Below are 18297 nucleotides of genomic sequence, written 5' to 3'. Positions count from 1 at the left end.
GTTTTATCTGATGGACTGACCTACATTAGTCTGTTGATAAAGCCTGCATGCATCAAGCGCTTTCAGACCCATAAACAATTAAATCATTCATTCATGTATTCTGTGGTGATGCAAAGAGCCTCAGTCCTGTAAGATTATATAAAATAGAAATACTGTCCACTTCATGATGAAGGCTGAGCTGTATAAATGCAGCATCAGAGCCACAGATCAGTGATCACCAAAGCAATTTTATTTTTGCTATCCACACACTTGTTATTATTTACAGCCAAAAAACTGCATATTACAGTAAAACACTAAGTGAGTCCGTCTCAGCGCTTAGGGACACGCAGCAGCTGCTAAGTCACTGTTTCCTCCTCTGCTCTTCTAACAACATGAATAGTGCATTTAAGGTGATAATCATTTGTTTTCTCCAACCGCTGCGTTGCATTGTGTCACAAACACGTCAGATCAGCGATACGAGGCGATAGAACAGGTTCGCCAAACCACAAGAGCTGAGTACACCTCCACATGAACAAATAGTGCTGACACTACAGTGTACGTTCACTGTGGAGGTGCAGCACCAGCAGCAGGACAGTCCTGTATTTAGTTTTACCGGTAGCCATCACTCCTTTGCTAGCAAGAAAGAAATGGCAGGAGGGTATCACAAGAGCGCGCACGTAGCCAGGCTAAAATCAACTTGCTTAACTTGGCGTGTTATCGATTTTTGTAGGACAGCTTCTGTCTGAAGCAGTGCTGGGCAATTTTGCGAAAAAAAAGACATACACACACACACACACACACTTGGTTTGTGGTGCTTTAGGGTTCTGTTTGTGTGTAACAGCCGTGTGTGTTTTCTCCTGATGATGATGATGATGAGGATGATGAAGGTGTTGGCTAACCTGTGCTGTCCTGTGTGTCTTACAGAGTCTGAAGGAAGGGCTGACGGCCGAGCAGAGACTCCACCTGTTTGAGAACAAAGACACTAAGGAGTTCTGACGGCCCCCTGCTGTGCTGCATGCTCACTCCACTATATATTAGCTCTCTAATGACTTAATTAGTAACACTACACACTGGCCACCACATGCAGATGGTATATTATTATTATTATTATTATTATTAAAAAGGAACGTTGGTATGAAGTTAGTTTGCATTTCATGCACTTCAGTTAACTGTGACTTATGTTTGATGCTGTCATGTCTTACTGTAAATAGTGTTTTTAAAGCAGCATCTGCCCATGCATACACTCAAACTGACTAAGCTACTGTTTTAACTCCTGACTGTTGGCCACACAAAGGCACTAATGTGACTCCATCCCAGTCCAACTGAACCATAGGAAGAACCCGCCGTCTGCTGCTTGTATTACACACTACGTACCAACACTCAGTGGCTCATTGATGTCAAACTAACGGAGCAGACTGACCTCCACCTTTAGATGTTCACAACCACCCCTGTAGAGAGCTGAGGCTAACACAGACACAGGAGTTACTAACATAAGAGTGTGTGTGTGTGTGTGAGAGAGGAAGGCTTTGGTTTCTGTTTGTAGTCTCTCAGTGGAAGTCTCTTTGTATTTATTTGAATGGTTGGGTTTTTTTCTTTCACATTCTCATTCATCTGTACTCTTAATGTAAATATAAAGCAAATATACACCAACTGACTTCAGGTTTATTAGCAATAAATATTTTTGCACCCTTTGCAGTGTCGTGGTGTGTTCACAGTAAGTTACCGCGCAGCTGGAATCAGTCATTGTACACATTAGAGTTAGAGTTACAAGAGAACGTTACAAACTAAAAGAAAATATTTTGTTATTATTGGAGCTTTTCTTTGTTTACTTTGACAATTACGTCATATTAACAGGATAAACTTGTAATAATATGAATTGTTTTTTATTTACACTAGAAAAGTATTATGACTTGTCTTGTGACAGTAGGTCTTTATTCTCATAATATTGAGTTTTCCTCATACATTTAGACTTAAATCAACCATTTGTGCTACAGAATAGCAATTTTTTTACCAAAATAAAGCCCCACACTGAGAAAACTTATACATATTAAAAAGTAATTACATAATTTTCTCATCTTTTCCCACACGTTTTGCCTAGTTGACGACAAACTTGCTACAACTCATCGTCAGACTATCCACACAGAATTTTGACTTTACAGTGTATAAAAATGTTTGTAAATGTTAATGCAAACATATTCTTGCTTAATACATTTTAAATGTTAATTTACAAAATGTCAGAATTCTACCTCAAAAAATGTTTTTATTTTTTAATATTTTAATTTTTTTTAACCGCATATTTAATTTTGACTCCTGTGAACAATTGGAGTTAACACAAAATTGGCATTTTTAAACATCAGTTTTCCACTTATAAAGCTAATAATTCATTGTTAAAAAATAAATTATCCACATTGTCATCCTGTATAGATGCATTATGCATATTTTTGGATATTGTTTATAACATTTTTGACAGCTGTTTAAGATCTGCCTTTACACGCTAGCAGCTGCTGTCTTGCTTTACTGACTGTTATCATTTACTTTGCTTTTTCCTGGCCAGGGTTGGGGTCAATTAATTGTAACTGATAATTAATTACAATTATGACATAACTATATTTGTAATTGAAAAAATCTTGCTATTGTAATAATTACAAATGAGTTATGACAATTGTAATTGGCATGAAAATTCTATTAAAAAAATGTTGATTACAGTTTAATTAAATGCAAAACTGTGGAACCATGTTACAGTTCTATGCTCTCATATATATGTGGTTAATTATTAAAATACATATATCATGTCAAATTTACCGACTACCTGTCAGTTCTCTTTAGAATCATTTTACCATTAAAAATATATATATATAAATCTAGGGCTATACTGAAACAAAAAAGGCTCAGACATCCACACCAAAAATATTAATACCAATATTTTCATTGATTAGGAAGCCTAACAAGGTAACCAAGAGATTTTTTATTACATTTTAAAGCTGATTTAAGACATGGGTCATAAGAAATGCTAACAGAAAGCTAAAACATGGGCTTATTTATTAAAGTCTCCGTAAACTATATCTATAAAAGCAAGGAGTGTCTGTGTGTTCCTCAAATATCTGCGAATCAGGATCAGATTCACCTGAGACTTTCAACATGGCTGCTGCTTGGTTCTAGGGTGTGCAACGTCGGATTTGTTTGGACTGCAATGACACCGTTCATGAATTACTTCATAAAATTGTCTTAAATGTCGACAGGTAGTCATGGTTACTCAGGATAAGTTAGAAATATGCATAGTATCTACAGAAGTGACTGCACAAAGGGGTTTTTAAAACAGCTGAAGTGGGTCTAATATCCTGAAAAAAAAAACACCTCGTAAATATTGACCAGCAGGTGTTCTCAGTGAGCAATGTTTGTAACTAAGGTGAGTGATAATAATAATAATAAAAAATTAAATTAAAATAGGCTCTCACTATGTGTATATATATATATATATATGTAGCCTATATTACAGCGCTTAATATTATGCTCCGCACAATTCATTTAGTTGACTAGCTACACACGCACACACCTTTCTCTCTCTCTGAGCAAACTGCAGATGTATGCTAGCCTATATTACAGTGCTAAATATTAAACCTCCCACTTTTCTATAGCAATACATACTTCCTAGGGCAGGTGTCTGCAACCTTTACTCTCAAAGGAGCCATTTTGCCTCATATCACCTGGATTAAAGTCTTCCTGAGCCGAAAAAAATACCTTCTCAATGGTGACAATACAGTGTATTAAATTCTATACAGTTAAAATGAAATAGAATGCTTGATTTAGTTGACTTGATTTTTATAGATCATGTAAATGGCAATTTAAAAACAGTTTAAAATAAAATAAAACAAATTGACATCGAGAAATAAAACAGTATCTTGCATCTTCACATTCTTACACCTCTCATTTTACATGGACACAATGTCACAAAAAGAAGATTCTTTTTTTAGTTAATGTATTTGAAAGGCTACAAAAAGTAACTTGAATTTGATAACACATGATCATGTGGTCAACACATGCTAATTTCTCATTTCTTGCCACACATAAAACATGCATATTTAACCAGCACATTGGCGATTAAATGAATCTGTTCCCACACAATTAAAATCTCTATTTTCTTCCAGAATAGTGTTTTTGTTGGTTCAATTATCTTACCAGGGATTTAAAACTTAAGGTTAGCCACAGGTGCAGGAAAGTTGATGGTCTGTAGATGTTGCAGAAGGTGAAGTAAGAAGGCGGCTGAGTCATTGCACAACTTGACTTATTTTAGGTTAACAAATTGTGATATCTTGATTTTATTTGTCAGTAATCATTAATAGCCTCTGTAAAAAAGTTTAAAAAAAATAAAAAAACTATTTATTTCAATAGTTTTCTTTTTAAAGCTATGGGGAGCCATTGCATAAGAGTCAAAGAGCCACATTAGGCTCCAGAGCCACAAGTTGCAGACCCCTGCACTGCACTTGTTGTGATTCACTGTAATTGAGAACATGTTTGTAATTGACTTACGCGGGTAACATTGTAATTTTAATTTTCATTGAAAAAAAAGCCGGTCAACGTAAATGTAATTGAAGGTGTAATTGTAATTGAAAAATGTAACTGACCCCAACTCTGATCCAGGCCCCGACCATTAGTGTGCAGCAGCTGTAGTTCCTTATTCCGTCTTCGAAGCTTTTATTGTGAAGGCGGTTTCCGGTGGCCACAGCGTGTCTCTTTAGTGTAACATGACGTGCTGCCCACAGAGTAGTGTCAGTGTTCCTGTAAAGTGTGTTGAACCCCTGGCTGAGCCTCCTGTGTCTGTTATCAGCTCTGTGTGGTGGGGACATGTGACTGGATGAGGTCTTTGGAGCCTCGCATTCTTCAGGGGACGCGTTTGAAGGCGTCCTGGTGAGTTAGAGCTCGGTCTTTGTTCGTGGAGCCGGGCCTGGGGCCGATGCGCTCTGACGGACACGAAGCAGGTCCCGCCAAAGTCCATGTATTAACCTGGCGTTTTAACGCGAGGCTCATCGTTTACTGACATCACATTATGAGCCATAGACAAGTTCATTCACATATTTAAAACATACCACAGAATTCGGCGTTCATGTAACGCAAAATAAAAATTATAATTAATAATAATAATACATGTTTAAAAGGGAAATTGTCATTTACATGTTAGTTTTTAGCCTTTTGACGTTGCGAAATTGGCGTCCGAAGAAGTCACAAACTGCGCAAAAAGTAAACTTTTGTACCGAAATATATGCTTAATCTCTGCCGAACTAAAGTATGACTTTTATTAAAAACACAGAATCCACGGATGGTGTTTTTTCACTTGTGATAATTTGATTTAAATGAGATGTTTCTAGAGTGGCCCATTGTTGAAGCTAGTTCTGTGTAAACCGGCCTAGCTGGCATGCTAATGTTAGCTTCGGCTTAGCTAGTCGCATTAGCATATGAGCTGTCAGAGCTAGGGGTTAGGAAAAAGTAAGTTAGCGTTCATAACTCTAGCTCTGTTCATAACAGACGGTCCCACACTTTAATTGTTTGCTCACAGTGTGATCAACAGGAAACACAACATAATATAAATGTTCACTTAGCAGCGTTATTAAACATCAATCACACGATGTTTTTTTTTCTTGCTAATGTCAACCATATGACTTCTACTGAAAGAGCCTGTGGTCTAAAGCAGGGGTTCTCAAATGGGGGTACGTGTCAGAGTTGGGCAGTTCAATTACAATTACAGTGAACACCATTTTCCCAATTACAATTGAATTACAATTATTTTTTATCCTCAGAAACCCAACTACAATAAGGTTCTCAATTACTAAAGTTACATTATAATTAATCACAATTACCTTCCTTACTTCTATTCCTCATGTGTTAGCTTTCTGTTAGCATCTCTTATGATATCAGGTCCTAAATCAGCTGTAAAATACATTAAAAATAATATCTATCTAATTTCTTTCCTATCTATTGGTTACCTTGTTAGTCTTCCTAATCAATAACAAATATAGGTTTTAATATTTTTGGTGTGGCCGTCTGAGCCTTTTTTGTGTCAGTATATGCCACAATTTCAATTTTTTAAATAGTAAAATGTGGCAAAGCTTGATATGAAACACATTTTAATAATTAACTACATATGTGAAATTATATTTTACACTTTCTATAGATTTTTGATGACAATTACAGTCATTTATCTAAACTCAATTATAATGATGCCATAATTGTAATTCATTATCAATTACACAATTAAAATTATAATTGACCCCAACCCTGGTACGTGTACCCTTAGGATTATGGAATGGCATTATATGGGGTATTGATGGAGAGAGTGGAAAATGAACAACTAGTGTCAGTCTTGGTCCACGCCTGGCATTAGATGATCAGAAATGCTAAAAAGTAAAGAAATAAATCTATTCAGGAGGCATTTAATCAGTGTTTTTTAACCTTGGGGTTGGGACTTTTTTCATTATTATTAATTTTTTTTATTTTTATTTTTTACAATTTAAACAACGAACAATCTTAAACAACTGTATTTCTTTATTTTCACTTCATGAAATATAAATCTAGTTAAACCAGGGCTGGGTGATTTTGCCTAGGAAAAAATCTTTGATTTTGTTTTTTAAGAAAAATTAGATTTTCTATTTTTTTTTTTTTCCAATGCACTTAAAAATGACTGCAGACATCAGATATATTGTCAAAAGTGCAACTTTATTGTTGTGATTGTCCTCAAGAGTTAAAATGCATAGAACAATCCTAAAATAATAAGTAAACAAGTCTCTGTCATTAACAATTTTAAGCTTTAACTCAGGTTCAAGCAAAAGTGCAACAGCGCCTTCACAGTAGCTTAAATTTTCTGATTAGGAAATCAGATTACTACATATTTTATAACGTATAATATTACAATTAAAACAATAATAATATCTTCTCTTAGCATCTCAGCATAGTGTAAATAAAACATTAAACATGTCTGGGGCACACATATAGCCTACTCAAAGGTTAAATAAATGGAAACAAAGAGCCCTTTAACTGCGAATTAATGCCCTAGTTGCTCGACCATGTGAGGAGTGAGGGAGCGTGTGAGAACGGAGCAGATTGATTATCAGCTGTATGCCGTTTTTAGTGATTGGCAAAATAAACATTACAGCTTTTGAATTAAACCAGTCCCATGTCAGACTCAGTGACTGCTGTGAAGCAACTACAGAGAGTTGGAGATGAAGTTGCATCTACAGAAAGTTTCAGCACAACAATGATGTCATTGATCGGATCGACAAATTAAAAATGCAAAATATCGGTCGATCCGATATAGCCGATCATATCTAAAGCCTTGGAACCACTGCACTAAATACTGTTTCTTTCCATTTACTGTATTAACAAAATGAGATTTTAAAATGAGGTGTTAAATCTTTAACACCTACCGGGTCACTGATGACACATTCTAGTATGCCCACATTAAAATTACCGTAACTCTGTTAAAACTTGCTTTACTGGAAAAATTCCAGCCGTTTCTGAAAGCTAAATTGTTGCTACAAACGTTACGGTAATCGCGTTATCTCCTTTGTAGAAAGCCCGCAAGAAAGCACTTCAGCTTTTTTTTTATTGTAAATAGTTTCATACATTCTACATTTTTTATATTTGTTGAAAAATCTGTTATTTATGTGAACTTTCATTGTTTTCTTACTACTCTGTAATAAAATGTGGGGAAAAAACTGCCAATATTTTAAGTCTAAAGTGTTATAGGTTATTTACCGACCATTTTATAAACACAAAAAACAGGCAGAAATGTTAATACAGATGTTAAAGGGTTAAAATGTGTTATCACTTGTCCATTCCATCATTATGCTCTATAGTCGTTTTTAAATAGTTTTCTACAAGAAAATGTTGTAGTTGAACTAAAGGATGTACTTGGATTCAGAAATAAGAATAAAAGGAGTACTTGAGCCAAACAAGTTTGAGAACCACTGGACTAATGGGTCTGAGTTAGGCTTGAAAACACAGAGAGGAAACCATGACATCTAATGTACATTCTGGAGCAGTTTTTTATTTAAACAGGTGTAAATTATTAGTAAATATTATTTTGAATGTCTCTTTAACAGTTGCCATGGAGGAGCCTCCTGATAGCCTCGATGATCTCCAGCCTCAGGATCTATCAACATCTGGCCTTCCAGCTGTGGACCTGACCAAGACGGGAGAGGAACACGTCTTTAACCCAGGACCAATGGAAGCCCTGCGTGTGGTCAGAGGACCAGGCTGGTATTCAAACATCAGCACTGGAAACCACACCGTGCAGTTTACTGGGAGCAGCTCCTCCAACATGTCCCATGAAGCAGGGGAGCACATCCAGCCTGATGACGCCTTCTCTCACACTACTGTTACGCTTTCCTACGTGAGCAGGTCTCACATCTGCTCCAACCAGGATTCCATCTCACCCTCTGCTCTTTATAGTGTCCCACATGTCAGCAAGATCTCGCTCCATCCTCCGTGTGGGACGGAGGAAAGCCTTGAAAGAACTGGATACACTGGGAACCAGACTGAGCTTTTCCTGTATCAGGCTAAGGAGCTGCACGAGTTTAACGATGAAGTTGTTTACAGTGACAAGTCTCTTCAAGGAGACGAGGGCAGAAACCAAGGGTTAGACGATAGTCAAAATGGCAGTTTGTCAAGTTCTGAGTTGTGTGCAGATTCCTCTGTGGAGGTTCTCTCATCTGTCCCTGAGGAGGAAGCGCTAGAACCAGTGGAACCAGCTGTAGATGATGGTGTGGGCACTGGTGGAGAACCATGTTCAGTAAGCAGGGACTACATGAGTTCTTTGGAGGAGCCCCTCTCCCCCTCCTCTAACCCAGCTGATGACATAAACGGTGTGTTTATTCTGCCTTTGACATCCAGTTCACCCAGTGCACAAACCTCCAATGTAGAACTCATGCTATGTGACAGCTCCAGCCCAGAGGAGACAAACCAGTCGGGCTCTGATGTCATCAACAAGACCTCAACACCCCCCAAAGGCCGGGAGGCTTCGTTACAGCCTTCAAATGATTTGACAGATAAAGCTTCGGAGAGCAAAATTCCTGTTCCTCACGTAAACGGGAACGTTCAAACACTCGCAGCAACGTTTTCCGAACGAAAACTACCGCCGCGACTTGGCCGAGGGACGCGGTTAGCAACCATCGTCATGAGCATCAATTCAAGCAGGTATAATAGGTCTGGATCCATCCGTCCTTCAAGGAAACCCAAAGCTTCCCAAACATCAGTTGGTGAGTCCTCATTGGTCAACACGGACATTATTAGCAGTCGATCAGTGAGGAAGAGGAGGAGCAATACAAAAAGCTCTGTAAAGACTAAAACTCGAAGGAAAACGGCGAGTACCGCAAAAAGTAGTGAATCTGTCCAAAATAGCACTGACGGCGTGAGAGAATCTACCTCAGATTCAGAACGGATCAATCATTGTGACACATTAAGTCGCATCACTCCTCCAAAGAGTCTAAAGTTTACAGTAGGTCAGAGGTCAAAGAGAGATGAAGATGGTTCTCCCTCTGCGCCATCACCACGGCCCACGCCCCACAGGCCTCGAAGAAAAGCCTTAACCCTGTCTAGTCCTTCATCCACCAAGAAGACGTCTAAGAAGTCTGAGCCAGAACTGGAACCTCCTCCGGAAAGAGTTTCACCATCAACTCCCTCGACAAAAAGTCCATGCAAACCCAAACGGAAAAGCCCAGGTATCAAAACTCCTCCTCACGCTGTAAAGAACAGTCCTGCGAGGAAACAAAGAAAGACGATGGCTACAGTGAGCTGTTTCTCCTCCATGTTCTCTCCCAGGGAGCCGGAGATAAAGCTGAAGTACGTTAACCATAAGGAGGTGAAACGCTGCTCCAGGCCGGACCTTTTCTCTCCGTTTATCCACACGGAGCCTCAGCGGTCCTCCCCGTTACTCTGCACCGTCATCAACTACCCTGAGCAGGTGACGACAGCGTTAAACAAGAACCATCAGCTTCATGCCTGGAGCTCTGTTCCTGCAGCAGTACCAAGCACTTCCTGTCTGCAGCTGGGTCGAATCTCCACACACGGCCAACAGCAGTGCGCTCTCATCTGCTGCCTCTGTGGACAGTCTGCTAATGCCATGGACCTGGGGGACCTCCATGGCCCCTACTACCCTGAGGGCTTCCAGCCTAGCAGTAAGGACCACTGCAGTAGTCCAGGGCTGAAGGAGGAGCCAAAGGGCCACAGTGACTCACACACGTCTGTGAGGAGCAGGAAGAGGAGGTGCTGTGTCCCACCCACGTCGTTAGCGGTTAGACAGGGGGCAAAGCTAAAGAAAAGACGGCAGTGCAGTGGAGACGGCCTCGGCAGCCCCTCGGCGAAGAGGGCTCGGTGTGATGGGGGTGTGGGGGACGTGGACTGGTACAGCCCTCCTGTGCTGCCTTTGGAGCCGTGTGAATACTGGCTTCATGAAGACTGTGGCGTGTGGTCAGCGGGCGTGTTCCTGGTCAGGGGGCGTGTCTACGGGCTGGAGGAGGCTGTGAGGGCGGCCCAGGAGACGGTAAGGCTGAATGGGTTCGCTTCACTTTATCTCCACAACAAATATCAGATCACTTACCAAACTGAAACTAAGAGAAATGACTGTATAGTAAGAGAATGTAGAGTTAGACATGTGGAGTAGGGCTGGGTGATATATCGAGTTTCAAGATGTTTTCTAGTTTGGCAATATTGAAAATGTCAATATACAACTGTTTTTTTTTTTTTTAACTTGTTTTTATTTATAAAATCACACAGTACAAATGTACATCATATTATTTTTTTTAATGTTATTCATAGAGTACAGTCAGTGTCATTTACAATTTTCCCATATTTTGGTATTAAATATTTTATTGTTATTTTCTATTAAAATACACGTTTTAGGACTCGCTGCACACTACTTCTCAGAACTACATGAAAATCACTTTGATGGATAGCTGAGTGTGTCCTAAGCTGCCTCTAAACAAGGCTCACAACAAAACTCACTCACACGTGCTGTCCCTTAAAGGAGAAAGAGCCAAAAGTGACACACATTGTGCAGCTGTTTGTTAATAAATGTGCCTGTGTGGCACTTTGCATCAAATTTAACCCAGAATTGTATTTCTGGTAAAACTATTTAGTTAAAAATATTGATATTACAGTAATATCATGTATCGCATTTTGGAGAAAAAATATCGATGTGAGTTTTGGTCCATATTGCTAGGGATGTCCTGATACAACTTTTTCACTTCCGATACTGATATTGCAGCCTTGAGTATTGGCCGATATCGATCCGGTTCGATACCAGCACTAATTATACATACTTTTATTACTTATGTTGTAGTGTAGAATGTTAGAAAAAGCTTGATTATTAAAAAAAAAAAAAACAGACCCATTTATTATAAACTAATGGATTACATATAATTAACCTTTTGAATAAAAATCTATGATTGAATAAAAGAAATAATAAAATAAAATTGAAGATATGGAGAAAAAAAAACAGTATATCTGAGATGTTAGATGCAGTCCGATAAAATCCGATATTTGTTTTCTGGCTGATATCGGACCGATGTCAATATCGGATCGCGACACCTCTACATATCGCCCAGCCCTAATGTGGAGTACGGCTGGGCGATTTGAAGCAAAACTCATCTCTTGATATTTTTTCTCAAATTGGCGATATATATTACTGTAATCTCTATATTTTTAATTCAAATAAAGTTTGACCAGAAAAACAATTCTGGGTTAAATTTGCTAATGTAAAATGCCACATAGGCACATTTATTACCACCAGCTGATCAATATGTGCCACTTTTGGCTTTTTTTCCTGTAAGAGACAGCACGTGTGAGTGAGTTCTGTAGAGTAGCTTGTTTAGAGGAAGGTCTGGGATAGGACGCACTCGATCGATATAGGTGTAATTTTCTATATCGCCAAAATAGAAAAGTTGATAAATCTTGAATATCGATATATATTGCCCAGCTCGGCAAATTATGAAAAAAAGCCCCCAAAAAACTCAGGGAACTTAAAGCCAATGAGCTTCAAACCTGCTGCATATTAAAACCTCCAGTCTGATGAAGTAAAGCTCCTCATGTTCCAGTACAGGGCTGAGGTTCTTAAACTGTTTGTTATAGAATAGAATAAAGTTCAATCATCCACTTCTAGAAATAATGTGAGTCTAAGTTCCAATAAACAATGAACATCAAAGTCAGTCGCCCTGGAATTATTTACACTGTATATGAAAGTGCACCACGCAACATATGCAGATATATAAAATCACAAATAGGTTCATATCTCATTAATAATTAATTAATTTTTTCCCCCACGCTTTTTGTGTTTAACATTTTGTGTTTGTGTTGAACACAATCTGCCCCAGAATTTTAAATATAGTTTTATTTATTTTCATTGTGTCATGATACAGAACATTAATTTTTCACAATGAATATTAAACTTTGTTACATTCCATGTTCAGAAAGGAGCTTAATATTAGTTCTTTTTTTTTTCCCATTTTATTTTGCCTATGTAGTGAAAATGTTTTTGTCTAGTGTTATTTAACTACATGATGTTGGTTTAATTTGTAGTTGTACATGAATAATAAACATTGATCTTGTGTTTAGTCTTGATTTGAATGAAAACGTGTTGATGACCTATAATAACAATGTTTGTGATGGACTGAACACATGGTGCTGTTAATGAAATTAATAATATAGATTATAATAGGTCTTATTCTGGGTAATGGATAAAGTGATTATCTATCAGTGTATTTATTAAAAACTATTAAAAAAAAAGTGATGAATTGAAATGATTCCTCACTAATGTATGTTCTTTAAAGCTATATATCTATTATAGACTATTTAGTGACATCACTGGAAAACACTTACATTACTATTCAGTGTAAATGTATAAATGTTATGTTTAGACTTTGCCAGCAGATGGCGATGTACTCCATTATATCATGTTTATCTCCTTCATATTGATCCTCACTCATCTTTCCAATAGTTAATCAATATAATCATATAATAATCTGCTTTTCCACAGTAGCAGTAGTTTATAAAGCATCCACTGAAGTGTTTGTGATACACTTATTTACGTCATGTTCCCCACAAAGCCTCAGAACAATGCTTTTGATCCTTTTAAAAGGCGATTTAGCAGCTCCTAAATGCTGACTCATCACTTGTGTTTCCAGGTGTGCTCAGCATGTGACTGTACAGGAGCAACACTGGGCTGCTGCTTTAGAGGGTGTGTCCATAAGTACCACTACAGGTGTGCCCTGGAGTCAGGTGAGCGTTAGCATTAGTGTGTGTGTGCGTGTGCAACGTTCAAACTTTCCAATCAGTCATTAAGCCGTCCTCGCCCTCTGCTGTGTCATCCTTACAGACTGTGTTCTTATTGAGGAGAATTTTGCCATGAAGTGTAGGAAGCACAAGGTGAGCAGCAGCTTTTTATATCACACACACACACACACACATTTTAACTAGAAGTTTGTGCTCCTCATGTGTTTTTAGAACAAGTCGTCTAAAGGAAAGCGATGGGAGTGTGGCTGACAGCAGCAGCTCTGAGGTCAGTGAGTTCCACTCTGATTATTCTCCAGCTGTTTTAACATAAATCAAACATATATATATATATATATATATATTATCTGCTTATCCTGAATGTTATGTTAAAGGTTGGTAAAACAGTCCTGTACCCCTTCAGACATTAAACCTGAAACCATGTACCCCTACTCCTGCACACTTATGAACATAATAATGTAATGTCATATACAGCTCTACAGCGAAATGTGTCTATCCTGTTAAGTATTAATATATAATTGAAAGAAAAAGGAATAATAATCTGTAAGTAGACACAAGAAAACATCTTATTCAGAATTATCACTAGTTTGATTTATTTAATAATTAGCCTAATTGTATTTTAAGTCAACACTCACAGGGCCCGCCTCCACAACAGCTTTTCCAGCTACTAGAGGGTTCGTGGCACAGGACATTAAAGAGGCAATATGTGGAATATTTAACTTTTAAATATGTCTGAAATACCGCAAATAAAAATTTGAGTGTTAAGAAACATGTCCTTAGCTGTCATTCCATATGTGATTTATTTTAGATTACGTATATACATTAATAAATAGTAGAGCCGTCCCTGAACTAGATCAACTTTGGTAACAAACATCCATTAAACAGATGAACAGTGAGCTACACATTAGGTTTACAACTAACAAACAACTGCTTAAACATCATCACACATGTAAAGCTGATGATATACATCAGTCCATATGGGCCAGTCGACAACATTTGCGGGGTGTAGCAGAGAATATTGTCACCTGTACATTCAGTGGTCAGGACTGGATATGGAGGAAGTTTTGGGAAGAACAGCAGGATTCCAGCCATTTGGGGACATGGGCGTGCTGGCAATGGGCGCTGCTACCACGCCTTCATGCAGCACGGATGGGAGGGGGGGCGGGAAGATGGCCGACGAGGGCATTTGAAATTGAAGACCTGTAGCTGCGCTACTGACAGTTCAGCATCAACAGTTCCAGGTGGGAATGTAGAGAAGCAGGGGGAGGGAGTGGGGGTAAGAGCCGCCAACTGCAGAAACTTCCTGGCTGGGGAGCCGAAATGGAGATAAGCAATGTGTTTTTGATACAGGCGATGTCAATTTTCAATAGCCTTCTGTCCTGGGTCTCTCTGCTGTAATTCAATGAGTGGCCTAACCAAGCCTCCAACTTCTCCCAGTTGTTATCCATAACGCGTAGACGATCCATAAGCAGCTCTTGCTTGCTTTTGATATCGATCAACACATGAGTCTGAGTGTTCAGAGCCCTGCTACATCCTTCAGAAATCACTGGCAGCTTTTCCAAAACAGTCGTCAGCGTAGTACGGACTTTTCGATAGATTAGGAAGCCACCAGCTCCGATCAGCAGCATGCCTACTATCATTATTCCAATCATGTAGATGTCCTCCACGTCTTCCACGAAAAGGATGGACAGACACACAACTTGCCACTTGTTCCAAGGGTCAAGTGCATATCCAGCCACAAACGTCCCGCTTGGACATACGGGTTCACCACCCCCGGTTCTTTTTGTCAAAAAAATCTGGTCGATAGCACTGAGAGACCAACTAATTAATGCCATTATTCCAGTTTTGGATGAATCGCAGAGAGAAGCTCTTGTTAGAATCACAGGACCAGACAAAGTAGCAGCAGGGAGAGAAAAGAGTGGAAGGGAGGGAGAAACAGAGAGCGACTGCCTTTGTCGAGAAGTAGGAAGAGAAATGTTGAGGCTGTATATGATGGTTTTCTGTATGTGTCATTAGAGACTATTTATATTCTAGTTTCTAATGTTGTTGCACTATTTTTAATTTCTATTCACGTACCCCCATGACAATTTTTAAACCCCTGGGGGTACCCTTACCACACTTTGAGAACCTAGGCCTCTGACGATTGAATTGATCAAAATCATCTCTTATCAAATCAATCTTGCATAAGTTTGAACAACAGGAAGTTTAGTGCATTAAAGAATTGATTTTGACCAATGAGAATGCTTGTAGCATTTGAAAGTACAGTACTGTATATTTTTAAATGATTAAGTTGTTTTTTTGTTTTTTTTTTTGGCTTATTATTTTAGGTTTATTTTTTAGTTTTTCTGATTCATAATAACATGACATAACTGAAAAACTCGTACACATTTTGGCTGAAAATGAATATGAACACGTTTGTTGTGACTGTTGTCAGGAGGTCCGAGGGCGTCCCCCACCCTAAAAATGTAGAAATATAAAACCCTCTGCAACACTATTTTCTACATAATGAGGGCCAAGTTTTGTGAAGGAAAGCTATAGTTTGATTTCATATTTTTCTATAGTTTTATTTATTTGATTGTTTAGTTAGTGAACATTAGTATAAAGTTCTACTTTACGCTTTTAAACATCTGTAGCTTTCATTGTGTGACACTGTTTATAATGATCAAAGGTTTCTTTTCTTTCCCAGACGATCACTCTCCTCTTCTCTGCTGGTTACCATGGAGACGGTGGTAAAGGAACTGACAGCCTTAACTCGGCCTGTGAATCTGTTCCAAAGAGCAGCAACAACCAAACGAGCTCAGCCTAAAAACTTTACAAGCAGAATTATTTATAATTTTGTTTTCTTCTCTTGGATTTAATTCCAATAACAATTGAAAAATATGACATTTTTAAAATGGTTTTTTTTAATGTATTGTAATTATATTTTGCTATTTATTCCTGAAATGTTTTTTTATAGATTTTTTTTTTTTTTTTTTTTTCTCACTGCAAAATTTCTAATTTTTTTTTTTTTAATTTATTGATTAAATCAATGTGTAAAAAGCCATTCATGTGAATGCTGGACATGTTGGGAATGAATGTAAACGTTCATGAAGCACTTTGTTCTGCTGCCTCTGTCACAATCAAAGCTGGTTTCGTTTCACCGTGCAGGTGTGTGGCCTTCCTGTTGCTTTCAGAATAAGAGTCGACTCTACCTGATGGCCTTCGCCTCCAGAGGAAAAGGTTTAAAACGTTTTGAAGTACAAAAAGAAAGAGAATGCAGTCACTATTAAACACTTTTACAGGATCATCTTCAAATTATTAAGAGTGATATGATTTATGTACAACAGGAAGTGCATTTTTATTTAACATCTTTTTTTATAAGTCATGGATCAATGTTTTTGAAATGAGTTCACCTATTGAAGCTCAATAAGGTCACCTTTCATTGTTTAATTAAAAAAAAAAGATCATCCTGCTTTGGAATAATGTTGACTTTACACTTTATTGTTTGTTTTTTTATCTCATTGATTAAATCCTATCTTTCTATTATAACCAGCAGCAGGACGCGAGTGCAACTCCAGACCTTTGTGCTAAAGCCTTATCTGATTAATGTAGCTTATTGAAGTCTAACTTGTTTAATTCCACCTCTGGGTGATTGGATTCCAGATGTTTTCTTTGTGCATCTATGTCAGTGTTTAGTGTTTGTTTACAGAACAAGCTGCTGGTTGTTCCCCACATGGCCACTGGGGGCAGCATTACTTCACTAATCACATTATCTCTGTTCACAGGCCAATATTGAATTTCATCACATAATGGCAAAAATGGTTGAATAATAAAAGACTGTGTTCAAATCTCATGACCTCCTCCTTTTATCTTCTATAATGAGATTGACTGAGTGGATTTAATTCTTGATGACGTCACAGTTGAGACCCTGTGAAGCACTGGCAGCAGCTTTTATTTGTCTTTGTGTTAAAACAGAATCTTCATTTGTACTGTACCAGTGTTTCATGTGTGTCCATAACATTAAAGGCTTTGTTCAGCTTTAAGGTTTCTGTGAATGTGCTTGTTCTGGGTTATCGTTTCATCACATTGTTATTGCAGGGTTTCTCAAATGGGGGTACGTGTACCCCTAGGGGTCCGCGGTGGCACTACAGGAGGTACTTGAGAAAGAGTGAAAAATAACTAATAAATTGTCAGAGATAAAAATAAATGTATTCACGAGACACTAAATCAGTGTTTTTCAACCTTGTGGTCGGCTGGAGTTTTATTATGAAAACAATCATAAACAACTGTTCAAAGTGTTTATCATGTGCACAGTAAGGAAACATGTTTCCCTGTACAATTACTGTCCACACTGGATGCCACAAAGAGAAAAAAAAGTGTATTAATAATTAAAAAAGTCATTAAGATATATACATATATATATATGTACAAGATAGAAAAATCAAATATAAAGTATACTTGAGCTGAAGTTGAAGCAACTGAATTTCTATACTTTCACTTTATGAAATACAAATCTAGTTCAAACATGATTAAAAACTAATATTAGAATTAAAAAATATATACACCAAATGGGGTCACAATCTAAAAAAGTTCTGGAACCACTGCACTAAATAAATACTGTTTATTTCCACTTATTTACAAAATGAGATTCTTTAAAATGTGTGTCATCACTAATTCATTCCATCATTATTATTTATACAGTATTTGTTGTTTTTAAATAGTTTTCTAAGCAAACTGTTGTAGTCGGACATCAGGGGGGTTCACATTTATTTGTTCCAGACAGAACCACAATCATCCTGGGCTTTGAGTGTCATAACCATTTACTCTGTTACATGTACTTGAGTATTTATTCATTCTTTTAATAAATTGTACTTTTAGGAGTCGTCATTTTGCTGAATACTTTTACTCGAGTAAAATTGTGAGAAAATGTGTACTTTTACTCTGTTACTTTGGGCCACATGCACGTCTTTACGATCATTTATCTATATTTATCTGGGCTGACAGAGACATTATTTATCGATCAAATCGAAACCTTGGGTTCGTGGCCCAATGTGGGGTCGTCTA

General features: G+C 37.8%; 2 protein-coding genes across 7 annotated transcripts in view; both read left to right on the top strand.

Annotated features, from left to right (window-relative positions):
- Positions 1-1670, top strand: part of LOC114481218 (myosin phosphatase Rho interacting protein) — a 64811-nt gene extending 63141 nt beyond the window's left edge. For all 6 annotated transcript variants that reach the window (XM_028475804.1, XM_028475807.1, XM_028475803.1 and 3 more), the window contains one exon: positions 904-1670. In XM_028475804.1, coding sequence (XP_028331605.1) covers positions 904-975 — 72 coding nt within the window. In that variant the 3' untranslated portion in view covers positions 976-1670. The remainder of the gene's footprint in view (positions 1-903) is intronic.
- A 3037-nt stretch (positions 1671-4707) lies between these two features.
- Positions 4708-17194, top strand: LOC114482056 (transcription factor 20). Its single transcript, XM_028477260.1, has 6 exons — positions 4708-4884; positions 8073-10510; positions 13149-13242; positions 13340-13389; positions 13468-13522; positions 15941-17194. The coding sequence occupies exons 2-5, from the start codon at positions 8078-8080 to the stop codon at positions 13504-13506; spliced, it is 2616 nt and encodes an 871-aa protein (XP_028333061.1). The 5' UTR covers positions 4708-4884; positions 8073-8077; the 3' UTR covers positions 13507-13522; positions 15941-17194.
- The last annotated feature ends 1103 nt before the right edge of the window (positions 17195-18297 follow it).

Source organism: Gouania willdenowi, chromosome 19, assembly GCF_900634775.1.
Source record: "Gouania willdenowi chromosome 19, fGouWil2.1, whole genome shotgun sequence".
NCBI lineage: Eukaryota > Metazoa > Chordata > Actinopteri > Blenniiformes > Gobiesocidae > Gouania > Gouania willdenowi.
Note: the sequence above shows the minus strand (reverse complement) of the source record. Positions and strands in the feature narration are given on the sequence as shown.

Coding starts and splice junctions, on each gene's coding strand:
- LOC114482056 (XM_028477260.1), top strand. CDS start 8,078: ATGGAGGAGCCTCCTGATAGCCTCGATGATCTCCAGCCTCAGGATCTA. Junction 10,511..13,148: donor TGAGGGCGGCCCAGGAGACG/GTAAGGCTGAAT, acceptor TTGTGTTTCCAG/GTGTGCTCAGCATGTGACTG. Junction 13,390..13,467: donor TGAAGTGTAGGAAGCACAAG/GTGAGCAGCAGC, acceptor ATGTGTTTTTAG/AACAAGTCGTCTAAAGGAAA.